The sequence below is a fragment of the Populus alba genome, chromosome 11 (assembly GCF_005239225.2).
Source record: "Populus alba chromosome 11, ASM523922v2, whole genome shotgun sequence".
NCBI classification, from domain to species: Eukaryota; Viridiplantae; Streptophyta; class Magnoliopsida; order Malpighiales; family Salicaceae; genus Populus; species Populus alba.
Genome location: NC_133294.1, coordinates 16,493,706 through 16,517,585, shown reverse-complemented (window position 1 = coordinate 16,517,585; position 23,880 = coordinate 16,493,706). Strand labels below are relative to the sequence as shown.

Genomic DNA, 23,880 nt, shown 5'->3' with positions numbered 1-23,880 from the left:
AATTAAGGACCGATGTGAGCTTTGACATGTTCATTAAAAAAAAAAAAGGAGAAGCCTAAAACGATGCAGTTTTGAACGACACTGTGGGCTTTCTTCTTCCCTTGGATGCGCAAAGCAGGGAAGAAAAAGATTTTTCTTCTCCCTATTTTTCACCGCTTTCTCTTTCAAAAAGATGCCGGCCAAGGACCCCCACTTTCCCAAAGCTTTCCACTTGTTGGAGAAAAGATAGGAGATGTGTCCCTCGGGTGGTGGAGGGGCAGTTGCACAGTGGCCGCCCCGTCCATATCTCTCCCCTATTTTTACCTATAAATACAGGGGAAACGAGGAGATAGAGAGAGAGAGCATAAGGGAGGTGGAAGACTGAAAAAAAATAATGAAGAAGCAAAGAAGAGAACAAAAAACTAAGAGAGAGAGAAAAAAAAAAGAGGAATAGAGAGATAGAAGAGAGGGCAAAATAGAGTTTTTATGTTGAATCAAGCTATCTAACCATCTGTTGTCCTTGTCTTGAACAGGGTAATTTCTGAGCCATCTACATAGAAACATTGCAAGGCGTTTGATTATTGAGTCATGGACAACACTGGAGGTGGTTCTTTCATGAGGAATAGGAGATTGGAGAGCTTCCTTGATACAAATTCCACTCCAAATGGGAAACAAACCCCAAAGATTTTGGTGAGGGAAGAAGTGATAAAAAGTCCCAAGAGTGATGTTTATGTTGAAGATGATGGGTGGATTTCTGCATTGATATCTTGTGTAAGGATTGTGGTTTGTTTTTTGTCAATGATGGTCACAACATTCATTTGGTCCTTGATCTTGCTCTTGCTCTTACCATGGCCTTATAAGATGATCAGGTAGGGAAATATTTATGGGCATGTCACTGGTAGAATGTTGGTAAGTGCCTTTGTTTTATTATATTAGTTTTTCATGCTTGCTTGTGCTCTAATTTTGAAGTTAATATTAATTCTGTCTTGTTGTGTTCAATGCATTTATTGATAAATTAATTTGTATCTTATAAACCTGCTGGTGATACCACCCTTACTTGTAATAAAATCACCCTGTTTCATGAGTGACACTTCTGTTTTTGCAGATCATATGGTACCCTTTATTTGGACAACTTTATGTATTGGCAAACCATCTTCGAATAGATCGCTCCAACCCTACTGCAGCTATTCAATCCATGAAGGAGGTTCTCCATCCACTTCTCCATGTTATTGATGATATCTCTAGTCTATACATCTAACCTGTGATTCTTGTGCTCAGGTGGCTCATGCAGTTGTGAAAAACAACCTGTCACTCGCCATTTTTCCTGAGGGAACTAGATCAAAAAATGGTCGATTCCTACCCTTTAAAAAGGTAAATACTTATCCAAAATGTGCTTTCACAATTTCATCATCACATTTTGGAATGATGCTTGATAGAGATTTTCAACCTTCCATGCATGCCTAGTGAGCTGCAAATGATTCCATCAGCAAGATCTGATTTCCTCTCTACTTTTGTCAAGTACTTCTTAGTTATATTACGAAGACCAACTTAAGAGATACAAGTATCGAATCATAATTCTTGCAGATAGAGCTATGAAGAATCCCTTTAGTTACTGAATTGTAACTTCGGATCTTTCTTTCCCAGATGTGGTTTTTGAAAACGTCTGTGTGCTGTCCATTGTGAATATATTATGCATCGCTCTTTTCCAAACTTCCATTCATACTATATAATTAACCAATTATGACTCCCTCCCCGTTTTCCGGTGTTCCTTGGCAGGGTTTTGTTCATTTAGCATTGCAAACGCGCCTCCCAATAGTTCCAATGGTCTTTATAGGGACCCATCATGCATGGAGGAAAGGCGGCTTACACGTTCGGCCAGCGCCTATAACAATCAACTATCTCCGGCCAATAAAAACTTGTGATTGGACAGAAGACAAGGTTAATGACTATGTCAGACTGCTCCATGACATATATATTGAAAACCTTCCAGAGGCACAAAGGCCTCTTCATTAGAAGGCACCAGAAACAGTCGCATTTCTTGTATTATGCATCCTTTTTGTTGCTCTGTCCTATCAAGATAATCCAAAGCCATCAGCCTCTCCAAAATCTGTTGCATCAAAATCCGACAATTCAAAGATAAAAGTTTATATACCTTTCGAAGACTGATGACGATTCCCTACTTTACACTCCAAGAGGCTACGAAAGGAAGAGAATATTCCATTCAGGGTGTACTACAATTGCTTTGTGACTAATACGAGGGGTAACATCCTTTTTTATTTAAGAGGGAAAAAATCAAACAAAAAATAATAGTAAAAAAAGCTTAGTTATAAAAAATTTAAAGTAGTAATTAAACAACATTAATTGAAAACTTAAGTGCCGGCGTTTGTTTTGGGTGGATGGCTCTGATCATTTTTAAATAAAGATAAAATATCATTGCGTGGAGAATTTGAGTATTTTCTCTAAATATTTTGATAAGTTATAAATAATATTAATCGTAGGGTTAAATGTTTTGTGTTAGCAAACAATTAAGAGGAAAAATAAGTGAGAGGTTTGAAAATACATTAAGTAACTAATTTTTTTATTTAAATCATGGATATTTTAAAAGAAAAAATGCAATAGAGTGAAAAAGACATCCTAATAGGTTTATCATCGAAATAAATAGGTTTGACCAAAGGATTTGGTGCTACTTTCAACAGAGGAGAAGCCAACATGCGGCTTTATTGTTGTGTTTCCCCATGTTGATGGATGTTGAAGCCACTTGAAAATGTCTACCTAATTCATATATTTTTCTTACGTGTGTATATGTGTAGATGTAACAGTTCCTAGTGTTAAAGAATAATATAAGTTATATTTTAGAATTTTATTTAATAATTTAAGTTATTGAGTTGAAATGATTCTTTGAAATATATCAGAGCCTAATAATGACCAAACGATTACGAGTTTTGAATCTCACTATTCCCATTTATTTAATAAAAATTAAGCACATGGTAGTATGAAATTGTGCAAGTTTTGAATACAAAAAGGTTTTCATTCAAAGAGGTGTGTTAGAAAATAATATAAATTATATCTTAGAACCTCACCTAATAACTTAAATTATTGAGTTGAGATGATTTTTTTAACACTCAAGTCTCAAGATTTAAATATTATGAGGGTTAATTTTTGAAAAAAAAACATTTAAATCATAAATATTTTTAACCTTATCAACAAAATTTAATAGAGTCAATAGTTTTTTGGAAAAGAAAATTAGGTCACAAATATTTATGTTTACTGTAAGAATTTAAATCTTATGTTGATCTGGTATTTAAAGTATAAAGTTTTAAAAGATAAAGGTAAAGTATTATCGTGCGGAGAATTGGAGTATTTTCTCTAAATATAATTGATAAGTTATAAATAATATATTAATCCTGGGGTTCAATGTTTTGTGTTAGTAAACAAGAGGAAAAATAAGTGAGAGGTTTGAAAATATATTAATTCACTATTCCTTTTTTATTTTCTACATCTTTTTAATGAGAAATAAAAACTATAGATTAAAATTAAATAGAATTTCTCCCTTAATGAAATCTTAAAAACGGAAAGTGAAATTAAAACTGCAAATGAAATAAATTAATAAATAGGCTGAATTAACATATTATTATTCTCCTTCGATGACAAGATAACATTTAAAATACTCCATTTTATTTATTCCATTTAATATCAATCTAATATTATTCGCAGTTGTACCAGAATCTGCTCTTATAATCTCTGTAGGGATACAAACAAGTGAATGCATGGAAAGCATAGGCAAATATATCGTCGTTTCTCATAGAACAATTGCTTAATTTCTTATTTAATAGATATAGAGCGGAAATTATTAATACGAGCTAGTTCAAAGAGACAAGAACCTAATTACTTAATCTGCTACAACATGAAATTAATGTCCCTCGGCCATTGCCGGCTTTGATCATCGATCTGCATCCCTAACCTTGAGGAGCACAAGCCACAGCTTCTGATCACGCCTGAAAGAATAGACTTGGACAATATCATCCACCTTTAGTGCTCCCGCATTCCTATCCAAAACATCATTCCAATTGGAGGTTAACACATAGGAAACGGTGCTATTAATCTGCCACCTCCTCAGCCTCATTGTGCTTTGATGAACGTTACCACCTTCAAGACCCAGTTCCACTAGCTTCACTTCTGTGCTCTTGCTCTCGCTTCGGCACACCTCCTCCGTCTCCATTTTATTCAGAAACTCGTGGCCGCCCTTAATCTGATTCAAAGGCATTGAGAAGCGTTCCTGGTGCTTGTCCATGTCAGTCTTGAAGATTTGTTTCATTATCCTTAACTTGATTTCACTGTCACGGCCTTCTTGATAACTTATTGCTGATTTTATTTGAGAAGAGAAATCGGGTGGTGGATACAAACCCAGCTTCTTGAAATCCACCCGCTTTCCCACCCTCTTCCTCTTCTTTGATGATCTCTGTCGAAGATCATCTTCCACGTCGATCCCCTGGCTTTTCAAGACTCGCTTTCTGCCTGCTGTCTTTTTCTCCTGGCTACTTTTGATCTCCGTTCTCGGATCATCTTCTTGATCGAATAAGGTGCAGTGATTGCTTTTCCTGACAAGCTTGGGTCTACTTGCCCTTATTTTCTTCGGTGCGAGAATAGTTCCGAGTGGGTTTACAAATTCATCAATGCTGATAGTAGTGCTCTCGGCTTTTTTATCAGGACATTGGGTTTTCATGGAAGGAAACCCTAGTCTTCCACTTCCTCTTCTTTTCTTGGGTACGAAAACCCTACTGGTCAGGGTCTCCAAAAGCTGATATCTTTCGGCACTGGCAACCAGCTTGGACGGACCCCCGAATTCCTTCTCCAGAGGATTTGACGCTTCTTTTTCATATTCTGTTTCCTTACTAAGCCCTAGATAATATTCATCAACATCATCAAAATATGGATGATTGTTTATGCCACGCGTGAGCAACATCTTTCTATCTCTTCTTCAAGAAACACGAGAAGACAAAAATATGGCAAGAACTAAAAAATCAAGACTGCAAGGAGAGATTTAGAGACAAAACCAAGACACTTGAGAAAGTAGGTTATCTGGATGGCTATATTTATAGAGAGAGAGAGAGAGAGAGAGAGAGAGGAGCCAGGCAAGTAACAAATCCTTTTACAAACCGGATAGGTTAAGACAGCTAGCTGTCTTAGTTCATAGCTTTCCGAGAATAATCGGATACAATACGAATTAATTTGAATTTGTCCTAGTAAAAAAAGGTTTTCAACCGAAAAGGTTTCTCCCTACTACCATAAAAAAAGCTTCAGTTTGCAAGATTAGCATCTAAGATAGAAGGATCACAATGTGTTTCTACCTTCTCCAACTTAATACGAAAATACCGAAGTTATTTTTCAATTCTTTTGGCCAATTTATATTTAGTACGATGTGTTAGCCTTGAAATTTAAAAATAATAGATTTTTGTTTCTAATTATTTCCTTTGTATTTTCTCAAAACGCCTTGTAAATTAATAATAACATCAGTCTTTGGTTTTCACTTATATTTCAGGGGAAACAAATATATTCCTTGATTATATTTAACCTTCAAACATAATCCATTCATCTTAAGAGAATGTATTTCAACCTAGCTCTCCCATCTACATTTTGTCTCCTTACTATTCGAAAAATATGTTAAATAAAAAAAAGTAATAAAAATTTAATTGTTTATATCTCTCGTATAAAAATTTGTTTGCAATAATCTTGTACAAACTCTAAAATTAAAAATTTTTCTAATAGGTTTTTTTAGTGAAAATGTAGGCTTACCAACAAGGATTTTTTATAACCTTACCAATCTTCAGCATTCATAATTTTGTTTCTTTTAAATCCAACCTTTTGATAATTAGAAATTTTTTAAATAGAAAATATGCTTTAATCTATGATATAACGATCTAATAAAAAAAAAATTTAGAAAAAATTATCATTAAAAAATCATCATAATAAGAAATGTATCTATAAAAAGGATAACTATGAGTTAATTAATACTTCAATGCTTCGCTTGTCATAAACAACACTTATTATATAATCATTATGTCTGGATGGTTTTGTGAAAATGGATTTGGAATTTTTTTCGATCTAAGGTGGATCTCATCATGACATTTCTATACATCTCCCTTAGCAGTTGGTCTAACCAAGTCTTTAAATTCTTTTCAATAAGGTTCTTTATGCTACCTCCTAGGCTCTCTATGATGCTTTTTGAGCCCTCATGACATCGTAAACGTATAGTGAAAAGAAACTAGGATTTTATACAAATACCGAGGTTACAATCTAAACAGAATTTTATTTTGAATATTAATTCTATTATGAAAATAAGCTATTTTTTCTAAGGTAAATGGATAGATAATTTATAGTTTTTCTTACGAGACATTGCAAAATCATGCATGCACTGATGTTAATCTATTGTTTTAAATACTACTGTTGCGCTCAATTTGAAATGCAGACTCCTACGGTTAGGCTTTGTTTTTATTTTTTTTCCTATTTCAAAGGTTCTGCTACAGAGTTTAGATGTTCTTGTCCATAATTGTTGCTTTTTTTGTGGGTTTTTAGATTGTTTTTCCTTTCCCTTCACTATTTTGGGATATATAAACCATATCAATGCCTATTCATTTCCTTTCACAACCCTTTTGTGTTGTAGACTTGGTGTTTTGAAAATTTTAGTCTGATGCAGTATTTTGAACTTCTTAGCAGTTGATCATTCTTGGCACTGGGTTTTTGTTTTAAATGCGCTGGACATTGTTGTAACTTATTTTTAGGTCCTCGCATAATATATATATAGTTGGAAGACAAATAAAAAAAATAGTAGTAGTGAAAAGAGGATGTCAGAGCGCCTAGAAAATGGCTAAAATTATATTAGTTGAGGAGGTTCAAAAATAAAAAGATTGAAATTTGATAATATTTTGTTGACTAATTAGAGCATTGTTGATAAAAAAATTCAATTTGAGAAAAAAAAAGTTCAAAATCAGATATTTATGGACTCAATTATATTTTATTGAAGGTTTAATTGAATTTATAGAGGGTTTGATTGCAAGAAAATTTGATTTTGAAGTCATGTAATTTGGGCTTTAATTGGAAGAAATTAAAGTTTTAGGATCAAATTATAATTTTTGAGAGCTAATTTGGTCAAATCAAGGGCTTAATTGCATAAATATTGAAGTTTGATGGCCAATTCGAGACTTAATTGAAGAAATCCGAAACCACGGACCAAACTGGAAAGGCGCTTAAAAATAGGGGTTGTAATTAAATCAAATCAGAGGCCAAATTAAAGAAATTAGATGTTTATTGATCAATTGAGGGTCAAATTGCTTAAATTTGAGACCAAGGATTAATGTGAAAAAGACGGTTATCTTCAAGGCTGGCAATTGAATTTGACAGGAATGCAATTGAATTGATTTTTACAATCAAAATTGCAATTGAGGACTCGATTGAACAAACTAAAAATTGAGGACCGATGTGAACTTTGACATGTTCATTTAAAAAAAAAAAGAGAAGCCCGAAACGGTGTAGTTTTGAACAGCACTATGGGCCCTCTTCTTCCCCTGGACGCGCGAAGCAGGGGAAGAAGAAGATTTTTCTTCTCCCTATTTTTCACCGCTTTCTCTTTCAAAAAGACGCCGACCAAGGACCCCCACTTGCCCAAAGCTTTCCATATGTTGGAGAAAAGAGAGGAGAAGTGTCCCTTGGATGGTGGACAAGTGGTTACACAGTGGCCGTCTCTTCCATTTCTCTCCCCTGTTTTTGCTATAAATATAGGGGAGATGAGGAGATAGAGAGAGCACAAAGGTGGTGGAAGATCAAAAAAAAAATGAAGAATCAGAGAAGAGAACAAAAAAACTGAGAGAGAGAAAGAAAAGTAAAAAAATAGAGGAAGAAGAGAAGGAAAACAAAGAAAAAGAAAAGAAGAAAAAAAAACAAAGAGGAATAGAGAGAAAGAAGAGAGGAGCAGATTAGGGATATAGAGGAGAGAACCGGGAGAGGAAAAAAAAAGAAAAAGAGAAAGAAAAAAACAGAGAGAGAGAGGAAGAAACAGTGAGAACCATCATCACCTGCACCTCCACCGTTGCCAACAACGGTGTCCTGCCACCTCAACAGTTGCTAGCAACACCATGAGCCACTGCATGCCAGCCTTCTTCCCTATTTTCCTCCATCTCCTTCTTCTTCTTCTGCATTTTCTTCTCCATTGTTCACGCTGCATGTGAACAACGAAGAGGCCCTTTATTTAATGGGCTGGTAGCGCCGGCCCAACCCATGGATCTTGGGTCGTGTCCGGTCCCGCCCAACAATGGTGGGCCGGGTTATGTGTGTGTGTGTGTGTGTTTTTAAAATTTTACAATTTCCACGTGTTTTGTTTTATGCCATTTTGAGTAATATCGGACAATATTTTTATGTTGCTAAAAATACAAAATTCGATAATACAATACTCGTTTTTTGTCAAAACTTTCAAAATTGAAAAAAATATATGTTTATGCAAACGGCCAAGTGTCTTAAAGGTAAAAAATCATATTGTGTTTTTTATACACAAAAAAACAATATTTTAGAATGCATTTTGACTTTAATAACTATTTTATTAAAGTCACGAGAACATTGATTAAAATTTCAAAAACAACAAAAATTTTATTTTATTTGTATTTTGGTATCTAGGGCACGACATTACACGTAATATGTATTTCAAATATATATATATATATATATATTTTAATGCTAGAATGGTTAAGTTTTACCCTATTAAGATAAGAATCTCCTTATTGAGGAGAGCTTTTCTTGAATCTTAGACAGACAAAACCAACAATTAGAAAACACAATCAAACCTTAGATTTTTGATCAGATAAATAAAATAATGCAGCTTATCTTTGGTAGGGTGTGTTTGGGATGCTAATACATTCTCTTTACAGAATCAGTCTTTGTACTCGATTTCTGAGACTAGTTAAGGTTCATAGTAATCAAATATTAGGTAGCGATTTCCATTCTATTTTTACTGATAAGAGACAAGAATTTTTTTATCTTTTTATATTTAATAAATAGACCATTATATATTTTTTTTTGGAGTGGTAAATAATTCGTCACGATGCCGTAGAAGTGCGAAAGAAACATAGGACTTTCTGCGAACATTTTCTACAATCGTTCCTTCCATTCCTCTTGCTCAGTTTTCGATGTAATTTGCTTCTATGAAAGTAATAATTTGCCACCAGATTATTAATTTTTCAATAGACAGTACGTACTACGCTGCTATGAAACATTTGACTTATTTTTTTCTGGTGAATTATATGAACACATCATGAAGAAATCATCAATCATTAATTTATTTTATTTGAGAAACATATAAAGAATCATATAAAGAACTTCTAAATATATTTTTCAAACTCAATAATATTATAAAAAAGTTATTATTTTATTTTTATTTTTATTTTAATTCTTGGCTGGAGAAGAAGCAGAAGAAAACATGAAAACTGACATGTCATACAGTCAAATAAACATGGATCATTTATTTCCAAACTCATGGTCTGCGTGCTTCTGTTGTCAAAATGTAAGAGTGTGTATTGTTTAGGTTATAATAGATAAGGGAAGTAAAGAGAATGATTAATTAATTTTGTTTAGGTTACAATAAATAAGGCAAGTAAAGCAAAATCTTGTAGGAGTTATATAGGGAAAAAAAGAATTTATTTAATTAAAACTCCATTCTCTTATTCATGTATTTATTTTTTATTTTAACAAAAACATGTAGCTTTTTATTAGTGGAATGATTTTTTAAATAAGAACTTATCATGGTATGATAAGCGAGTTTCAATTAAAGAACAAAAAAACATGTCTTAATTGTTTTCATGTGACCATATAAAAAATATAAAAAAAATTAATTTGAGAAAATCAAATAAGAATATACAATAAAGATTAAAAAAAATAGACGTTTTAATCCATTGAATATTAATGAGAAATTGTTTGAGGAAAAGTTTATATATATAATTATTGCTAGTATTGCCATAAAAAATCTTTAATCTTATAGCTCATTAAATACTTTTATAGCTCTGTCTATGTACTGCCATGTTCTTGAACTTTCTTTGATTTGGTATCCATAATTTTCTTTGAGATATCATTCTTGGTAGGTATGGTTTGGTGGGTCTTCGTCAAAATTGTTTCTTTTCGGCTTCTGGTTTTTATTGTGTGCCACATAAACTTCTACTAGCTATATGAATATAATAAGGCATTGACTTGGCTGGACTTTAAAGACTCCTCTTCGCATCTCTTTGCTTTCTTACTGTCTCTGTTTCTTTATCTTTTTGGATTAGAAAGACGATGGTGCTAGTTGTTTATTTTCATTTTCGTGGAAACCAAACAGAAAGTTATTTGTTCTGCTGATTGGTTTCTACTGGTCTCATCTTCTCTCGCTGACTCGGTTTCCATGAGTGTTGACTAGCTGTTTGTCTCTTCTTCCCTTTATATAAAGTTTAGTTCTACCCTTCACTTTCCTGCACCTTCTCAGCGACCAGATACATCGGTTTATGTTGAATCAAGCTGTCTAACCATCTGCTGTCCTTGTCTTGAACAGGGTAATTTCTGAGCCATCTACATAGAAACATTGCAAGGAGTTTGATTATTGAGTCATGGACAACACTGGAGGTGGTTCTTTCATGAGGAATAGGAGATTGGAGAGCTTCCTTGATACAAATTCCACTCCAAATGGGAAACAAACCCCAAAGATTTTGGTGAGGGAAGAAGTGGTAAGAAGTCCCAAGAGTGATGTTTATGTTGAAGATGATGGGTGGATTTCTGCATTGATATCTTGTGTAAGGATTGTGGTTTGTTTTTTGTCAATGATGGTCACAACATTCATTTGGTCCTTGATCTTGCTCTTGCTCTTACCATGGCCTTATGAGAGGATCAGGCAGGGAAATATTTATGGGCATGTCACTGGTAGAATGCTGGTAAGTGCCATTGTTTTATTATATTAGTTTTTCATGCTTGCTTGCGCTCTAATTTTGAAGTTGATATTAATTCTGTCTTGTTGTGTTCAATGCGTTTATTTATGAATAAATAATTAATTAACCATCAAGAAAAGCAGAATGAACGTTTGTGTTTGAATCCTGAGAAAATGGAGGGAGAAAACAAAGGGAAATCTCTGCACTTCATGAATTTCTCTCTGTTTCTCTGTTTCATGATTTTATTTTATTTTATTGAGTTCCCAGATAATCAAATGATGGTCCAGCAAACAACATTGCCTTTTAAAAGTGATTGGTAAAAATTGCTCGGTGTTTTCTTGACAACTTATTAATTATTCTCTGCTATATCTATAAAATGTGCATCAAATTATGAACTTGTTATTGCGGTTGCTTATATAGGGCTCTATCATCAAAAGATTCAATCTTCATGTTTGCATCCAGAATATTAAATTTTGCTCTCAAACTGAATTTATGCAAATGTTATATATAAGGTACATAACAAATGAGTTTTTTGGGTTTATCCTAGGGAGAGGCACCTCTTTTCTCTGTTGCTCAAAAGTGGTCCGGGGCTTGGTGTTTTGATTATAGGGACATATCTCCTGCAGATTTTTGAGAAATATACGGTGCTCACAAAACAAGACAGAATAAGCTTCATGAACAATTTCAGCAATGTAGAACTTAATCTATAATGTTAACGAGCAGATGAGTGTTAGTTGAATCTATAATGAAGAATCCATTGTGGAAGATTAAATGAACAGGCACTTAATCTAGTGGAAGAAAATGTTAACGAGCTTCTGGTAAGCTGTTCTCAGAGCTAGCTGATCCTGGAAATGGAACCTTTGACTGCTTTGGAGTGAGATGAGTGTTAGTTGTGTTGAAGAAATGAGGCCATCTAAAAGTACACAATTTGCATTGCAGATGTGGATCTTGGGGAATCCTATCAGGATTGAAGGCACTGAATTTTCAAATGAGAGGGCCATTTATGTCTGCAATCATGCTTCTCCTATAGACATTTTCCTTATGATGTGGCTGACTCCCACGGGCACTGTTGGCATTGCAAAGAAAGAGGTATGCATTCAGCTATCTGGTGACGATTCGTCTTGATAAATTAATCTGTATCTTATAAACTCTGTTTATGTGCAGAAACCACCCTTCTGGGTGCTACCTCCTTACTTGTAATAAAATCACCCTGTTTCATGAGTTATGACATTGTTAGAATGTGTATCTGACCTCATAACTGACACTTCTGTTTTTGCAGATCATATGGTACCCTTTATTTGGACTACTTTATGTATTGGCAAACCATCTTCGAATAGATCGCTCCAACCCTACTGCAGCTATTCAATCCATGAAGGAGGTTCTCCATCCACTTCTCCATGTTATTGATGATATCTCTAGTCTATACATCTAACCGGTGATTCTTGTGCTCAGGTAGCTCTTGCAGTTGTGAAAAACAACCTGTCACTAATCATTTTTCCTGAGGGAACTAGATCAAAAAATGGACGATTACTACCCTTTAAAAAGGTAAATACTTGTCTATTTTCCTGAACAAAATGTGCTTTCACAATTTCATCATCACATTCTGGAATGATGCTGAACATGAGAAATTATTTCCCACCTGACATCATTTTCGTATAACGTGTTCTATATATATGTTGCAATTCTGTTGTAAGACTTTAATTGTTCATTGAGAAAATGCTTCAGTGATAAATTTCCTTGCTTGATAGAGATTTTCAACCTTCCATGCATGCCTAGTGAGCTGCAAATGATGCCATAAGCAAGATCTGATTTCCTCTCTGCTTTTGTCAAGTACTTCTTAGTTATACAAGTATCGAATCATAATTCTTGCAGATAGAGCTATGAAGAATCCCTTTAGTTACTGAATTGTGGTTTTTGAAAACGTCTGTGTGCTGTCCATTGTGAATATATTATACATCGCTCTTTTCCAAACTTACATTCATACTATATAATTAACCAATTATGACTCCCTCCCCGTTTTCCGGTGTTCCTTGGCAGGGTTTTGTTCATTTAGCATTGCAAACGCGCCTCCCAATAGTTCCAATGGTCTTTACAGGGACCCATCATGCATGGAGGAAAGGCGGCTTACACGTTCGGCCACCGCCTATAACAGTCAAGTATCTCCGGCCAATAAAAACTGATGATTGGACAGAAGACAAGGTTAATGACTATGTCAGACTGCTCCATGACATATATGTTGAAAACCTTCCAGAGGCACAAAGGCCTCTTCATTAGAAGGCACCAGAAACAGTCACATTTCTTATATTATGCATCCCTTTTTGTTGCTCTGTCCTATCAAGATAATCCAAAGCCATCAGCTTCTCCAAAATCTGTTGCATCAAAATCCGACAATTCAAAGATAAAAGTTTATGTACCTTTCGAAGATTGTTGACGATTCCCTACTTTACACGCCTTGTACTAGCTAGCTCCAAGAGGCTGCGGAAGGAAGAGAATAATCCATTAAGAAGAATAGGCCCGATTGTTTACTAGATAGTAATTTTTTTTTTAAAGTAAATTCTGAAAAAATAAATTATTTTCTGATATTTGGTAGTGTAATGAAAAATTAATTAAATAACACTTTCCAGTGTTTGGTTATGTCATGAAAAATGAGCTGGAAAATAACTTATTAATATTTTATTTTTCTCAAGTTTATTAAAATAATGAGGAAAGAATCTTACAAATTAAAAAGTTGAATGAGAATGAAATTGAAAAAAAATATAATTTCATAAATTATCTTAAATAAAATAAATAATAATCAAAATAATAGAGATCAAATCTAAAAAATTTAAAAAAAAAATGAAAGATGAAGAAATTAAAATATTAATAATTAACATTTTATAAATTATTTCAAATAAAATAAGTAACAATAAAAAAAAATGAGGATCAACTTTAATAGATAAAAAATTTCAATAAAAAAATGATTAGGAATTAAAAGCAAATAGCAATTATAAAAATAATGATCAAAGTTAATATAAAAATTAAATTTAAAGAGATGAAATTGAAAAATAAATATTCAAAACAAAATATATATATATATATATATATATATATATATATATATATATATATATATATATATATATAGCAATCAAAAGTTTGAGAATAAAATTTGATATAATCAGCAAATAATGATATTTTTAAATTTTTCACAATTTCTAGAAAGTGTTTTCCGCCTAAATTTTCTAGGAAAACACTTTTTTTGAAAACCAAGCCAAATTTTTCTTTGACTGGAAAGTGTTTTCCGTTGACCAACTTTTCTAATGTCAAACAAACATAAAAAGTTTGGAAAGTGATTTTTCGAAAACCACTTTCTAGAAAACAAACACAGCCAAAAGGAAAAACACTTTCCTGAAAACCAAACCAAATTTTTCTTTGACTGAAAAATGTTTTCCGTTAACCAACTTTTCTAATGGCAAACCAAACTAAATCTTAAGCTATTGAGTTGAGATAAAAAATTTTAACACTCAGGTCTCTAGATTTAAATATTATGAGGTTAATTTTTGAAAAAAAAACATTTAAATCATAAATATTTTTACCTTATCAACAAAATTTAATAGAGTCAATGTAAGTTTTTTGAAAAGAAAATTAGGTCACAAATATTTATATATGTTTACTGTAAGAATTTAAATCTTATGTTGATATGGTATTTAAAGTATAAAGTTTTAAAAGATAAAGTTAAAGTATTATCGTGCGGAGAATTGGAGTATTTTCTCTAAATATAATTGATAAGTTATAAATAATATTAATCGTGGGGTTCAATGTTTTGTGTTAACAAACAAGAGGAAAAATAAGTGAGAGGTTTGAAAATATATTAATTCACTATTCCTTTTTTATTTTCTACATCTTTTTTAATGAGAAAGATAAAAACTATAGATTAAAATTAAATAGAATTTCTCCCTTAATGAAATCTTAAGAACGGAAAGTGAAATTAAAACTGCAAATGAAATAAATTAATAAATAGGCTGAATTAACATATTATTATTCTCCTTCGTTATGACAAGATAACATTTAAAATACTCCATTTTATTTATTCCATTTAATATCAATCTAATATTATTCGCAGTTCTACCAGAATCTGCTCTTATAATCTCTGTAGGGATACAAACAAGTGAATGCATGGAAAGCATAGGCAAATATATATCGTCGTTTCTCATAGAACAATTGCTTCTTATTTAATAGATATAAAGCGGAAATTATTAATACAAGCTAGTTCAAAGAGACAAGAACCTAATTACTTAATCTGCTACAACATGAAATTAATGTACCCTCGGCCATTGCCGGCTTTGATCATCGATCTGCATCCCTAACCTTGAGGAGCACAAGCCACAGCTTCTGATCACGCCTGAAAGAATAGACCTGGACAATATCATCCACCTTTAGTGCTCCCGCATTCCTATCCAAAACATCATTCCAATTGGAGGTTAACACATAGGAAACGGTGCTATTAATCTGCCACCTCCTCAGCCTCATTGTGCTTTGATGAACGTTACCACCTTCAAGACCCAGTTCCACTAGCTTCACTTCTGTGCTCTTGCTCTCGCTTCGGCACACCTCCTCCGTCTCCATTTTATTCAGAAACTCGTGGCCGCCCTTAATCTGATTCAAAGGCATTGAGAAGCGTTCCTGGTGCTTGTCCATGTCAGTCTTGAAGATTTGTTTCATTATCCTTAACTTGATTTCACTGTCACAGCCTTCTTGATAACTTATCGCGGATTTTATTTGAGAAGAGAAATCGGGTGGTGGATACAAACCCAGCTTCTTGAAATCCACCCTCTTTCCCACCCTCTTCCTCTTCTTTGATGATCTCTGTCGAAGATCATCTTCCACGTCGATCCCCTGGCTTTTCAAGACTCGCTTTCTGCCTGCTGTCCTTTTCTCCTGGCTACTTTTGATCTCCGTTCTCGGATCATCTTCTTGATCGAATCTGGTGCAGTGATTGCTTTTCCTGACAAGCTTGGGTCTACTTGCCCTTATTTTCTTCGGTACAAGAATAGTTCCGAGTGGGTTTACAGATTCATCAATGCTGATAGCAGTGCTCTCGGCTTTTTGATCAGGACATTGGGTTAACGTTTTCATGGAAGGAAACCCTAGTCTTCCACTTCCTCTTCTTTTCTTGGGTACGAAAACCCTACTGGTCAGGGTCTCCAAAAGCTGATATCTTTCGGCACTGGCAACCAGCTTGGACGGACCCCCGAATTCCTTCTCCAGAGGATTTGACGCTTCTTTTTCATATTCTGTTTCCTTACTAAGCCCTAGATAATATTCATCAACATCATCAAAATATGGATGATTGTTTATGCCACGCGTGAGCAACATCTTTCTATCTCTTCTTCAACAAATACGAGAAGACAAAAATATGGCAAGAACTAAAAAATCAAGACTGCAAGGAGAGATTTAGAGACAAAACCAAGACACTTGAGAAAGCAGGTTATCTGGATGGCTATATTTATAGAGAGAGAGAGAGAGAGAGAAGCCAGGCAGGTAACAAATCCTTTTACAAACCGGATAGGTTAAGACAGCTAGCTGTCTTAGTTCATAGCTTTCCGAGAATAATCAGGATACAATACGAATTAATTTGAATTTGTCCTAGTAAAAAAAGGTTTTCAACCGAAAAGGTTTCTCCCTCCTACCATAAAAAAAGCTTCAGTTTGCAAGATTGGCATCTAAGATAGAAGGATCACAATGTGTTTCTACCTTCTCCAACTTAATACGAAAATACCGAAGTTATTTTTCAATTCTTTTGGCCAATTTATATTTAGTACGATGTGTTAGCCTTGAAATTTAAAAATAAGAGATTTTTTTTTCCAATTATTTCCTTTGTATTTTCTCAAACGCCTTGTAAATTAATAATAACATCAGTCTTTAGTTTTCACTTATATTTCAGGGAAACAAATATATTCCTTGATTATAGTCAACCTTCAAACATAATCCATTCATCTTAAAAGAATGTATTTCAAACCTAGCTCTACCATCTACATTTTGCCTCTTTACTATTTGAAAAAAATATTAAATAAAAAAAAAAGTAATAAAAATTTAATTGTTTATATCTCTAGTATAAAATTTGTTTTCAATAATCTTGTACAAACTCTAAAATTAAAAATTTTCTAATAGTTTTTTGTATGAAAATGTAGGCTTACCAACAAGGATTTTATAATCTTACCAATCCTCAACATCGTAAATTTGTTTCTTTTAAATCCAATCTTTTGGCAATTAAAAATTTTTTAAATAGAAAATATACTTTAATATCTGATATAACGATTTGATAAATTCTTTTTTAGAAAAAATTCTCATTAAAAAATCATTATAATAAAAAACATATCTATGAAAAAGATAACTATGAGTTAATTAAGAATTCAATGCTTCGCTTGTCAAAAACAACACTCTTCATGTAATCATCATGTCTGGTGGATCTCTAAGCACATCTCTCTCGTCATGACATTTATATACATCTCCCATTGGTGGTTGATCTACTGGGCTCTCTATGATGCTTTTTGAGCCCTATTGGGATGACGTATAGTGAAAAGAAACTAGGTTTTTACAAATACTGAGGTTACAACCTTATACAGAACTTTATTTTGAATATTAATTCTATTATGAAAATAAGCTTCTTCTTTTTTTTAAGGTAAATGGATAGATAATTTATAGTTTTTGCTTACGAGACATTGCAAAATCATGCATGCACAAGTATCTTTTAGATACACTAGCTAGAAGATGTTGATCTGTTGTTTTAAATACTACTGTTGCGCTCAATTTGAAATGCAGACTCCTACAGTTTTCATTTTTTTTCATATTTCAAAGTTTCTGCTACAGACTTTAGATGTTCCTGTCCATAATTGTTGCTTTTTCTATGGGTTTTTAGATTGTTTTTCCTCTCCCTTCACTATTCTGGGCTATTTAAACCATGTCAATGCCTATTCATTTCCTTTCACAACCCTTTTGTGTTGTTTACTTGGTGTTCTGAAAAATTCTATGTGTTGTTTACTTGCTGATGCAGAGTCTTTTCTGCTTCTTAGCAGTCGATCATCTTCTGCAAATCGTTCCTTCCATTCCTCTTGCTCAGTTTTCGATGTATTTGCTCCTATGAGAGTAGGTGGACTGCCATGCACCAGATTATTAATTTTTCAATAGATTATGCTTCAATGAAACAATATTTGACTTATTTTTTTCTGGTGAATTATATGAACACATTATGAAGAAATCGTCATGTCGAACTATCTATCATCATTATTTTATTTTATTTGAGAAACATATAAAGAAAAAATATAAAGAACCTCTAAATATATTTTTCAAACTCAATAATATTATAAAAAAAATATTATTTTATTTTTATTTTATTTTAATTCTTGGCTGGAGAAGAAGAAGAAGAAAACATGAAAACTGACATGTCAAATAAACGTGGATCATTCATTCATCAAAGCAATACGAGTCACATCTTCCCCTTCATTTATTTCCAAACTCTCAACTTCCACCCAAACACGACCCCGCTAAACATTTAAGGATTTATTTTCTTATTTTTTAAGAATAAAATAAAATTACCAGTGAAAACGTTTCACTCATGGTCTGCATGCTCCTGTTGTCATGATAGCTAGTGAAGAGAGTGATTAATTAATTTTGTTTAGGTTATAATAAACGTTTCACTCTGGTTTTTATTGTGTGCACATAAAATTCTACTAGCTATATGAATATAATAAGGCATAGACTTGGCTGGACTTTAAAGACTCCTCTCGTGTCTCTTTGCTTTCTTGAGCACTGAAAGATAAGCAAAGGTTGCCTTACTGTCTTTGTTTGGTGCTAGTTGTTTATTGTCATTTTCGTGGAAACCAAACAGAAAGTTATTTGTTCTGCAGATTGGTTTCTACTGGTCTCATCTTCTCTCGTTGACTCGGTTTCCATGAGTGTTGACGAGCTGTTTGTCTCTTGTTCTGTTCTACTGAGTTTCTTGATATTTTGGCTGGGAATAAATTTACCTCCTTTTGCTTGCCTGGAAAGTTGAGGGAAAGAACTGAAATAATCTAAAGCGCTTTAGGATTTATTTTTCCAGTTTACTTCTACCCTTCACTTCCCTGCACTTTCTCATCGGTTTATGTTGATCAAGCTGTCTAACCATCTGTTGTCCTTGTCTTGAACAGGGTAATTTCTGAGACATCTACATAGAAACATTGCAAGGAGTTTGATTATTGAGTCATGGACAATACTGGAGGTGGTTCTTTCACGAGGAATAGGAGATTGGAGAGCTTCCTGGATACAAATTCCACTCCAAATGGGAAACAAACCCCAAAGATTGTGGTGAGGGAAGAAGTGGTAAAAAGTCCCACGAATGATGTTTATGTTGAAGATGATGGGTGGATTTCTGCATTGATATCTTGTGTAAAGATTGTGGTTTGTTTTTTGTCAATGATGGTCATAGCATTCATTTGGTCCTTGATCTTGCTCTTGCTCTTACCATGGCCTTATGAGAGGATCAGGCAGGGAAATATTTGTGGGCATTTTACTGGTAGATTGGTGGTAAGTGCCATTGTTTTTTTATATTAGTTTTTCATGCTTGCTTGTGCTCTAATTTTGAAGTTGATATTAATTCTGTCTTGTTGTGTTCAATGCATTTATTTACGAATAAATAATTAATTGACTATCAAGAAAAGCAGAATGAACTTTTGTGTTTGAATCCTGAGAAAATGGAGGGAGAAAACAAAGGGAAATCTTTGCACTTCATGAATTTCTCTCTGTTCCTCTGTTTCATGATTTTATTTTATTTTATTGTTTTAATGAAATGATGGTCCCAAATTTTTCTTGCTTCTCCAGCAAACAACATTGCCTTTTAAAAGTGATTGGTAAAATTGTCTGGTGTTTTCTTGACACCATGTTAATTATTCTCTGCTATATCTATAAAATGTGCATCAAATTATGAACTTGTTATTGTGGTTGCTTAGGGCTCTATCATCAAAAGATTCAATCTTCAAGTTTTCATCCAGAATATTGCATTTTGCTCTCGTACTGAATTTATGCAAAATGAGAACTTAATGAAGAACATAATCTATAATGCTAGAAGAATCCATTGTGGAAGATTAAATGAGCAGGCACCTAATCTAGTGGAAGAAAATGTTAACGAGCTTCTGATAAGCTGTTTTCAGAGCTAGCTGATCCTGGAAATGGAACCTTTGACTGCTTTGGAGTGAGATGAGTGTTAGTTGTGTTGAAGAAATGAAGGCACTGAATTTTCATTGCAGATGTGGATCTTGGGGAATCCTATCAGGATTGAAGGCACTGAATTTTCAAATGAGAGGGCCATTTATGTCTGCAATCATGCTTCTCCTATGGACATTTTCCTTATGCTATGGTTGACTCCCACGGGCACTGTTGGCATTGCAAAGAAAGAGGTATACATTCAGCTATCTGGTGACGAATCATTTTGATAAATTAATCTTTATCTTATAAACCTGCTAGCGACACCACATCCAGATTGATAAGCTCTATTAGCGTGCAGAAACCACCTTGTAATAAAATCACCCTGTTTCATGAGTGATGACATTGTTAGACTGTGTATGTGACCTCATAAATGATACTTCTGTTTTTGCAGATCATATGGTACCCTTTATTTGGACAACTTTATGTATTGGCAAACCATCTTCGAATAGATCGCTCCAACCCTACTGCAGCTATTCAATCCATGAAGGAGGTTCTCCATCCACTTCTCCATGTTATTGATGATATCTCTAGTCTATACATCTAACCTGTGATTCTTGTGCTCAGGTCACTCGCCATTTTTCCTGAAGGAACTAGATCAAAAAATGGTCGATTACTACCCTTTAAAAAGGTGCTTTCACAATGTCATCATCACATTCTGGAATGATGCTGAACTTTAGAAATTATTCCCCACCTGACATCATTTCTGTGTAACGTGTTCTATGTATACGTTGCAATTCTGTTGTAAGACTTTAATTGTTCATTGAGAAAATGCTTCAGTGATAAATTTCCTTGCTTGATAGAGATTCTCAACCTTCCATGCATGCCTAGTGAGCTGCAAATGATTCCATCAGCAAGATCTGATTTCCTCTCTGCTTTTGTCAAGTACTTCTTAGTTATATTACAAGTATCGAATCATAATTCTTGCAGATAGAGCTATGAAGTTAAGAGAAGAATCCCTTTAGTTACTGAATTGTAACTTCGGATCTTTCTTTCCCAGATGTGGTTTTTGAAAACGTCTGTGTGTTGTCCATTGTGAAGATATTATACATCGCTCTTTTCCAAACTTGCATTCATACTATATAATTAACCAATTATGAATCCCTCCCTGTTTTTGGGTGTTCCCTTGCAGGGTTTTGTTCATTTAGCATTGCAAACGCGCCTATAACAGTCAAGTATCTCCGGCCAATAAAAACTGATGATTGGACAGAAGACAAGGTTAATGACTATGTCAGACTGCTCCATGACATATATGTTGAAAACCTTCCAGAGGCACAAAGGCCTCTTCATTAGAAGGTACCAGAAACAGTCACACTTCATGGTTGAGGCATTTCTTTTTTGTAATTTAATAGTCTTGGAAAGTCCCATGCTAATAGCTATTAAAAATAATGGGAAGATTATTTCATGGTTAATAGAAATAATACCTATTAAATAAATGAACATACTGGAAGAATATTTCCTGATTAATGAAATTTATGTCTTGTTAAATTGTTAATGAAAATGCCAAAAAATTATTTTTTGGTTAATGGAAATAATTCCATATTAAATGGACTTGTTGAAAGATTATTTCCTTATTAATAGAAATAATGCCATGTTGAAATGGGCACAATAGTTGAACTATTTTCTTTTTTTTTTTACCTGAACTTCAGATATCAGATATAATTTCCTACTTAGTAGGCAACTTTAGAAAGTCATATCCTGATTAATGAAGAATATATCTTGTAAAGGATTGGCAAAAATAAAATTTAAATCAAATTAATATATTGACGATAAGTATTTCATTCAATGAGCTAGTGTGTATATTATTGTGTATGCATGCTTTAAATAGCCATTATTTAAATCATGTATTATTAATAAGTGTAAATTTTCTAGTTTTTACCAAATGGTCACATGTTATTTAAATATGTTGTTAGATAAAACACCCTCGAGCTGGAAAGTAGAAGCATAAATGAAAATCCTTGTTTTAAGTTAATTTTTGCATTGAAAATATTGATATTATGTTTTATATCACCTGTAAGTTAAGAAATTTTAAAATGGTTAAATTATTGTTTTGTCGGGTATGTAATTAAGAACAATACCCTTACTTTAACTGGTAATATAGTTTTGTTGTATTTATATTTGAATTTGTTTGTGTCCTAAAAAAATTAATGTTATTGCAAATAAATTAGTTTTAAATATTATATATGCAATCATACAATGTTAACTAAAAAAAATGAAAAATAAAACTACAGGGGATATGAAAATTAATATGTTTAGTAGAGTTGCGATGCTTATTTATATTGGGATGAGTTTGTGGTTATTATTTATAGGTTTTGATTTTCAATCGATAACTTGGTATTAAAAATATAAAGAAGACTCTGCTAAAATTTTTAGAAAATATTTATTTGAAGAGAGACCAATTAACTCTTTTAAATAACTTTTGTTTGGGGCCTTAACATTTATAAATACTGGTGCAACAAGTTCCCACCTTAAGCATTGTAATGTATTTTTCTTGAGTGTATCAATCATAAAAAAAAAAAATGTAAAGATATTATCATCCTCCGACTTGATAAATTTTTATTATAATGGATGTTGTTTTTATAAAGATAATATGTATTTATCCTCTGAGTTTGAACTTTAAAGGGAGTTTTGGAAGAAGATTCATACTCTAAATTATGATTTTCTATATATAAATTTGGATTTAAAGATTGATGATTCACATACTAAACTCGATAATTAAAAAAAGGTGAATTGAGTTTGAAAAATGTAGTTTTAATTCACAAACTGAACTAGATAATTAAGAAGAAGGTGAATTGAGTTTGAATGATATAGTTTTAAACTAAAGTTATGATGAACACCTACAAGTCGAAGCTATGACTCTAATAAAAAAATTTCTCAATTTAGAATTCATTGTAATTAATATACAAAATCAATCAATTCTTGAGTTAGTCTAAGTAGTTAAAAGATTATTACATCATCACACCAAAGGTATTCCAAACTTTATAAGAAAGTCAAATATTTAAAGATTCATTGTGTGTTTAACTGTCTTTTGTCAAAATCAATTATGAATATGTTAAATAATTAATGTATAGTTCCAAAATGGTACATTTAAAGGGCATTTATTTTGCATAAAGCTTTATACAGGAAATTCCTTTTTTATATAATAATACTTTTTTTGTTGATAAATATTTTCAAGTCTTAAAATTTAGTATATATTTTACAATAACAATCAATTCACCATATAATCTAACTTTTTTAATTACCATCACATCATTATCTTGTTATAACATCACGTGACGTTGTTATAGAGTATTGATAGAAAAGTTGGTGGAAACACTTGATAGGAAGTTTTTAAAAAAAATTGTGTATTTAAACAAAACAAATAAATTAGCATACTTGATTAAAAGAACACGTCAAATTAATGTATTAATAGTGTAATTATCTGATTAGTATATCCATTGACTTCTTTTCCTAATATTATTTCAATTGATTTATATAATCATTTTAACTCATACCATGGTCATATGAATAAAAATATATATAAATAAAGTGTTGAATGCATATCCTTTAAAGAGTTGTAATTTTTTACAAAAAAAAAATTAGCTAGATAACTTGCTTGTAATACGCTGCAAATTGAATCAAATATTTTTTAAACATTAAAAAAAAAAAAAAAAAGAATGTGCAGGGTGCGAGGAACTCTTTGATATTGTCATTAAACCTGATCTAGTGGGTCAATCTTAAAACCTCATGTCATGATTTCTTGCTTAGT

The 23,880-nt window shown here is 32.8% G+C and overlaps 1 protein-coding gene and 2 pseudogenes across 2 annotated transcripts; all 3 read left to right on the top strand.

Annotated features, from left to right (window-relative positions):
• The first annotated feature begins 496 nt into the window (after positions 1 to 496).
• Positions 497 to 2,159, top strand: LOC118047580 (1-acyl-sn-glycerol-3-phosphate acyltransferase-like; annotated as a pseudogene).
• A 7,854-nt stretch (positions 2,160 to 10,013) lies between these two features.
• LOC118047578 (1-acyl-sn-glycerol-3-phosphate acyltransferase-like) lies at positions 10,014 to 13,529 on the top strand. Of its 2 annotated transcripts, none has more exons than XM_035056921.2 (6): positions 10,014 to 10,096; positions 10,544 to 10,919; positions 11,853 to 12,002; positions 12,193 to 12,291; positions 12,366 to 12,458; positions 12,951 to 13,529. In XM_035056921.2, exons 2-6 carry the CDS (start codon positions 10,599 to 10,601, stop codon positions 13,185 to 13,187), a joined length of 900 nt encoding a protein of 299 aa, XP_034912812.1. In that variant the 5' UTR covers positions 10,014 to 10,096; positions 10,544 to 10,598; the 3' UTR covers positions 13,188 to 13,529. The 2 variants fall into 2 exon arrangements, with proteins under 2 accessions (XP_034912812.1, XP_034912810.1); XM_035056919.2 differs by lacking the exon at positions 10,014 to 10,096 and adding an exon at positions 10,130 to 10,440.
• Positions 13,530 to 18,744: 5,215 nt separating this feature from the next.
• Positions 18,745 to 21,604, top strand: LOC118047581 (1-acyl-sn-glycerol-3-phosphate acyltransferase-like; annotated as a pseudogene).
• The last annotated feature ends 2,276 nt before the right edge of the window (positions 21,605 to 23,880 follow it).

Bases quoted from the DNA above. Each gene is read 5' to 3' on its own strand.
- LOC118047578 (XM_035056921.2), top strand. From the start codon at position 10,599: ATGGACAACACTGGAGGTGGTTCTTTCATGAGGAATAGGAGATTGGAG. The intron at 12,003-12,192 runs GTATGCATTCAG...CTGTTTTTGCAG, and splicing joins TTGGCATTGCAAAGAAAGAG to ATCATATGGTACCCTTTATT. The intron at 12,459-12,950 runs GTAAATACTTGT...GTTCCTTGGCAG, and splicing joins GATTACTACCCTTTAAAAAG to GGTTTTGTTCATTTAGCATT.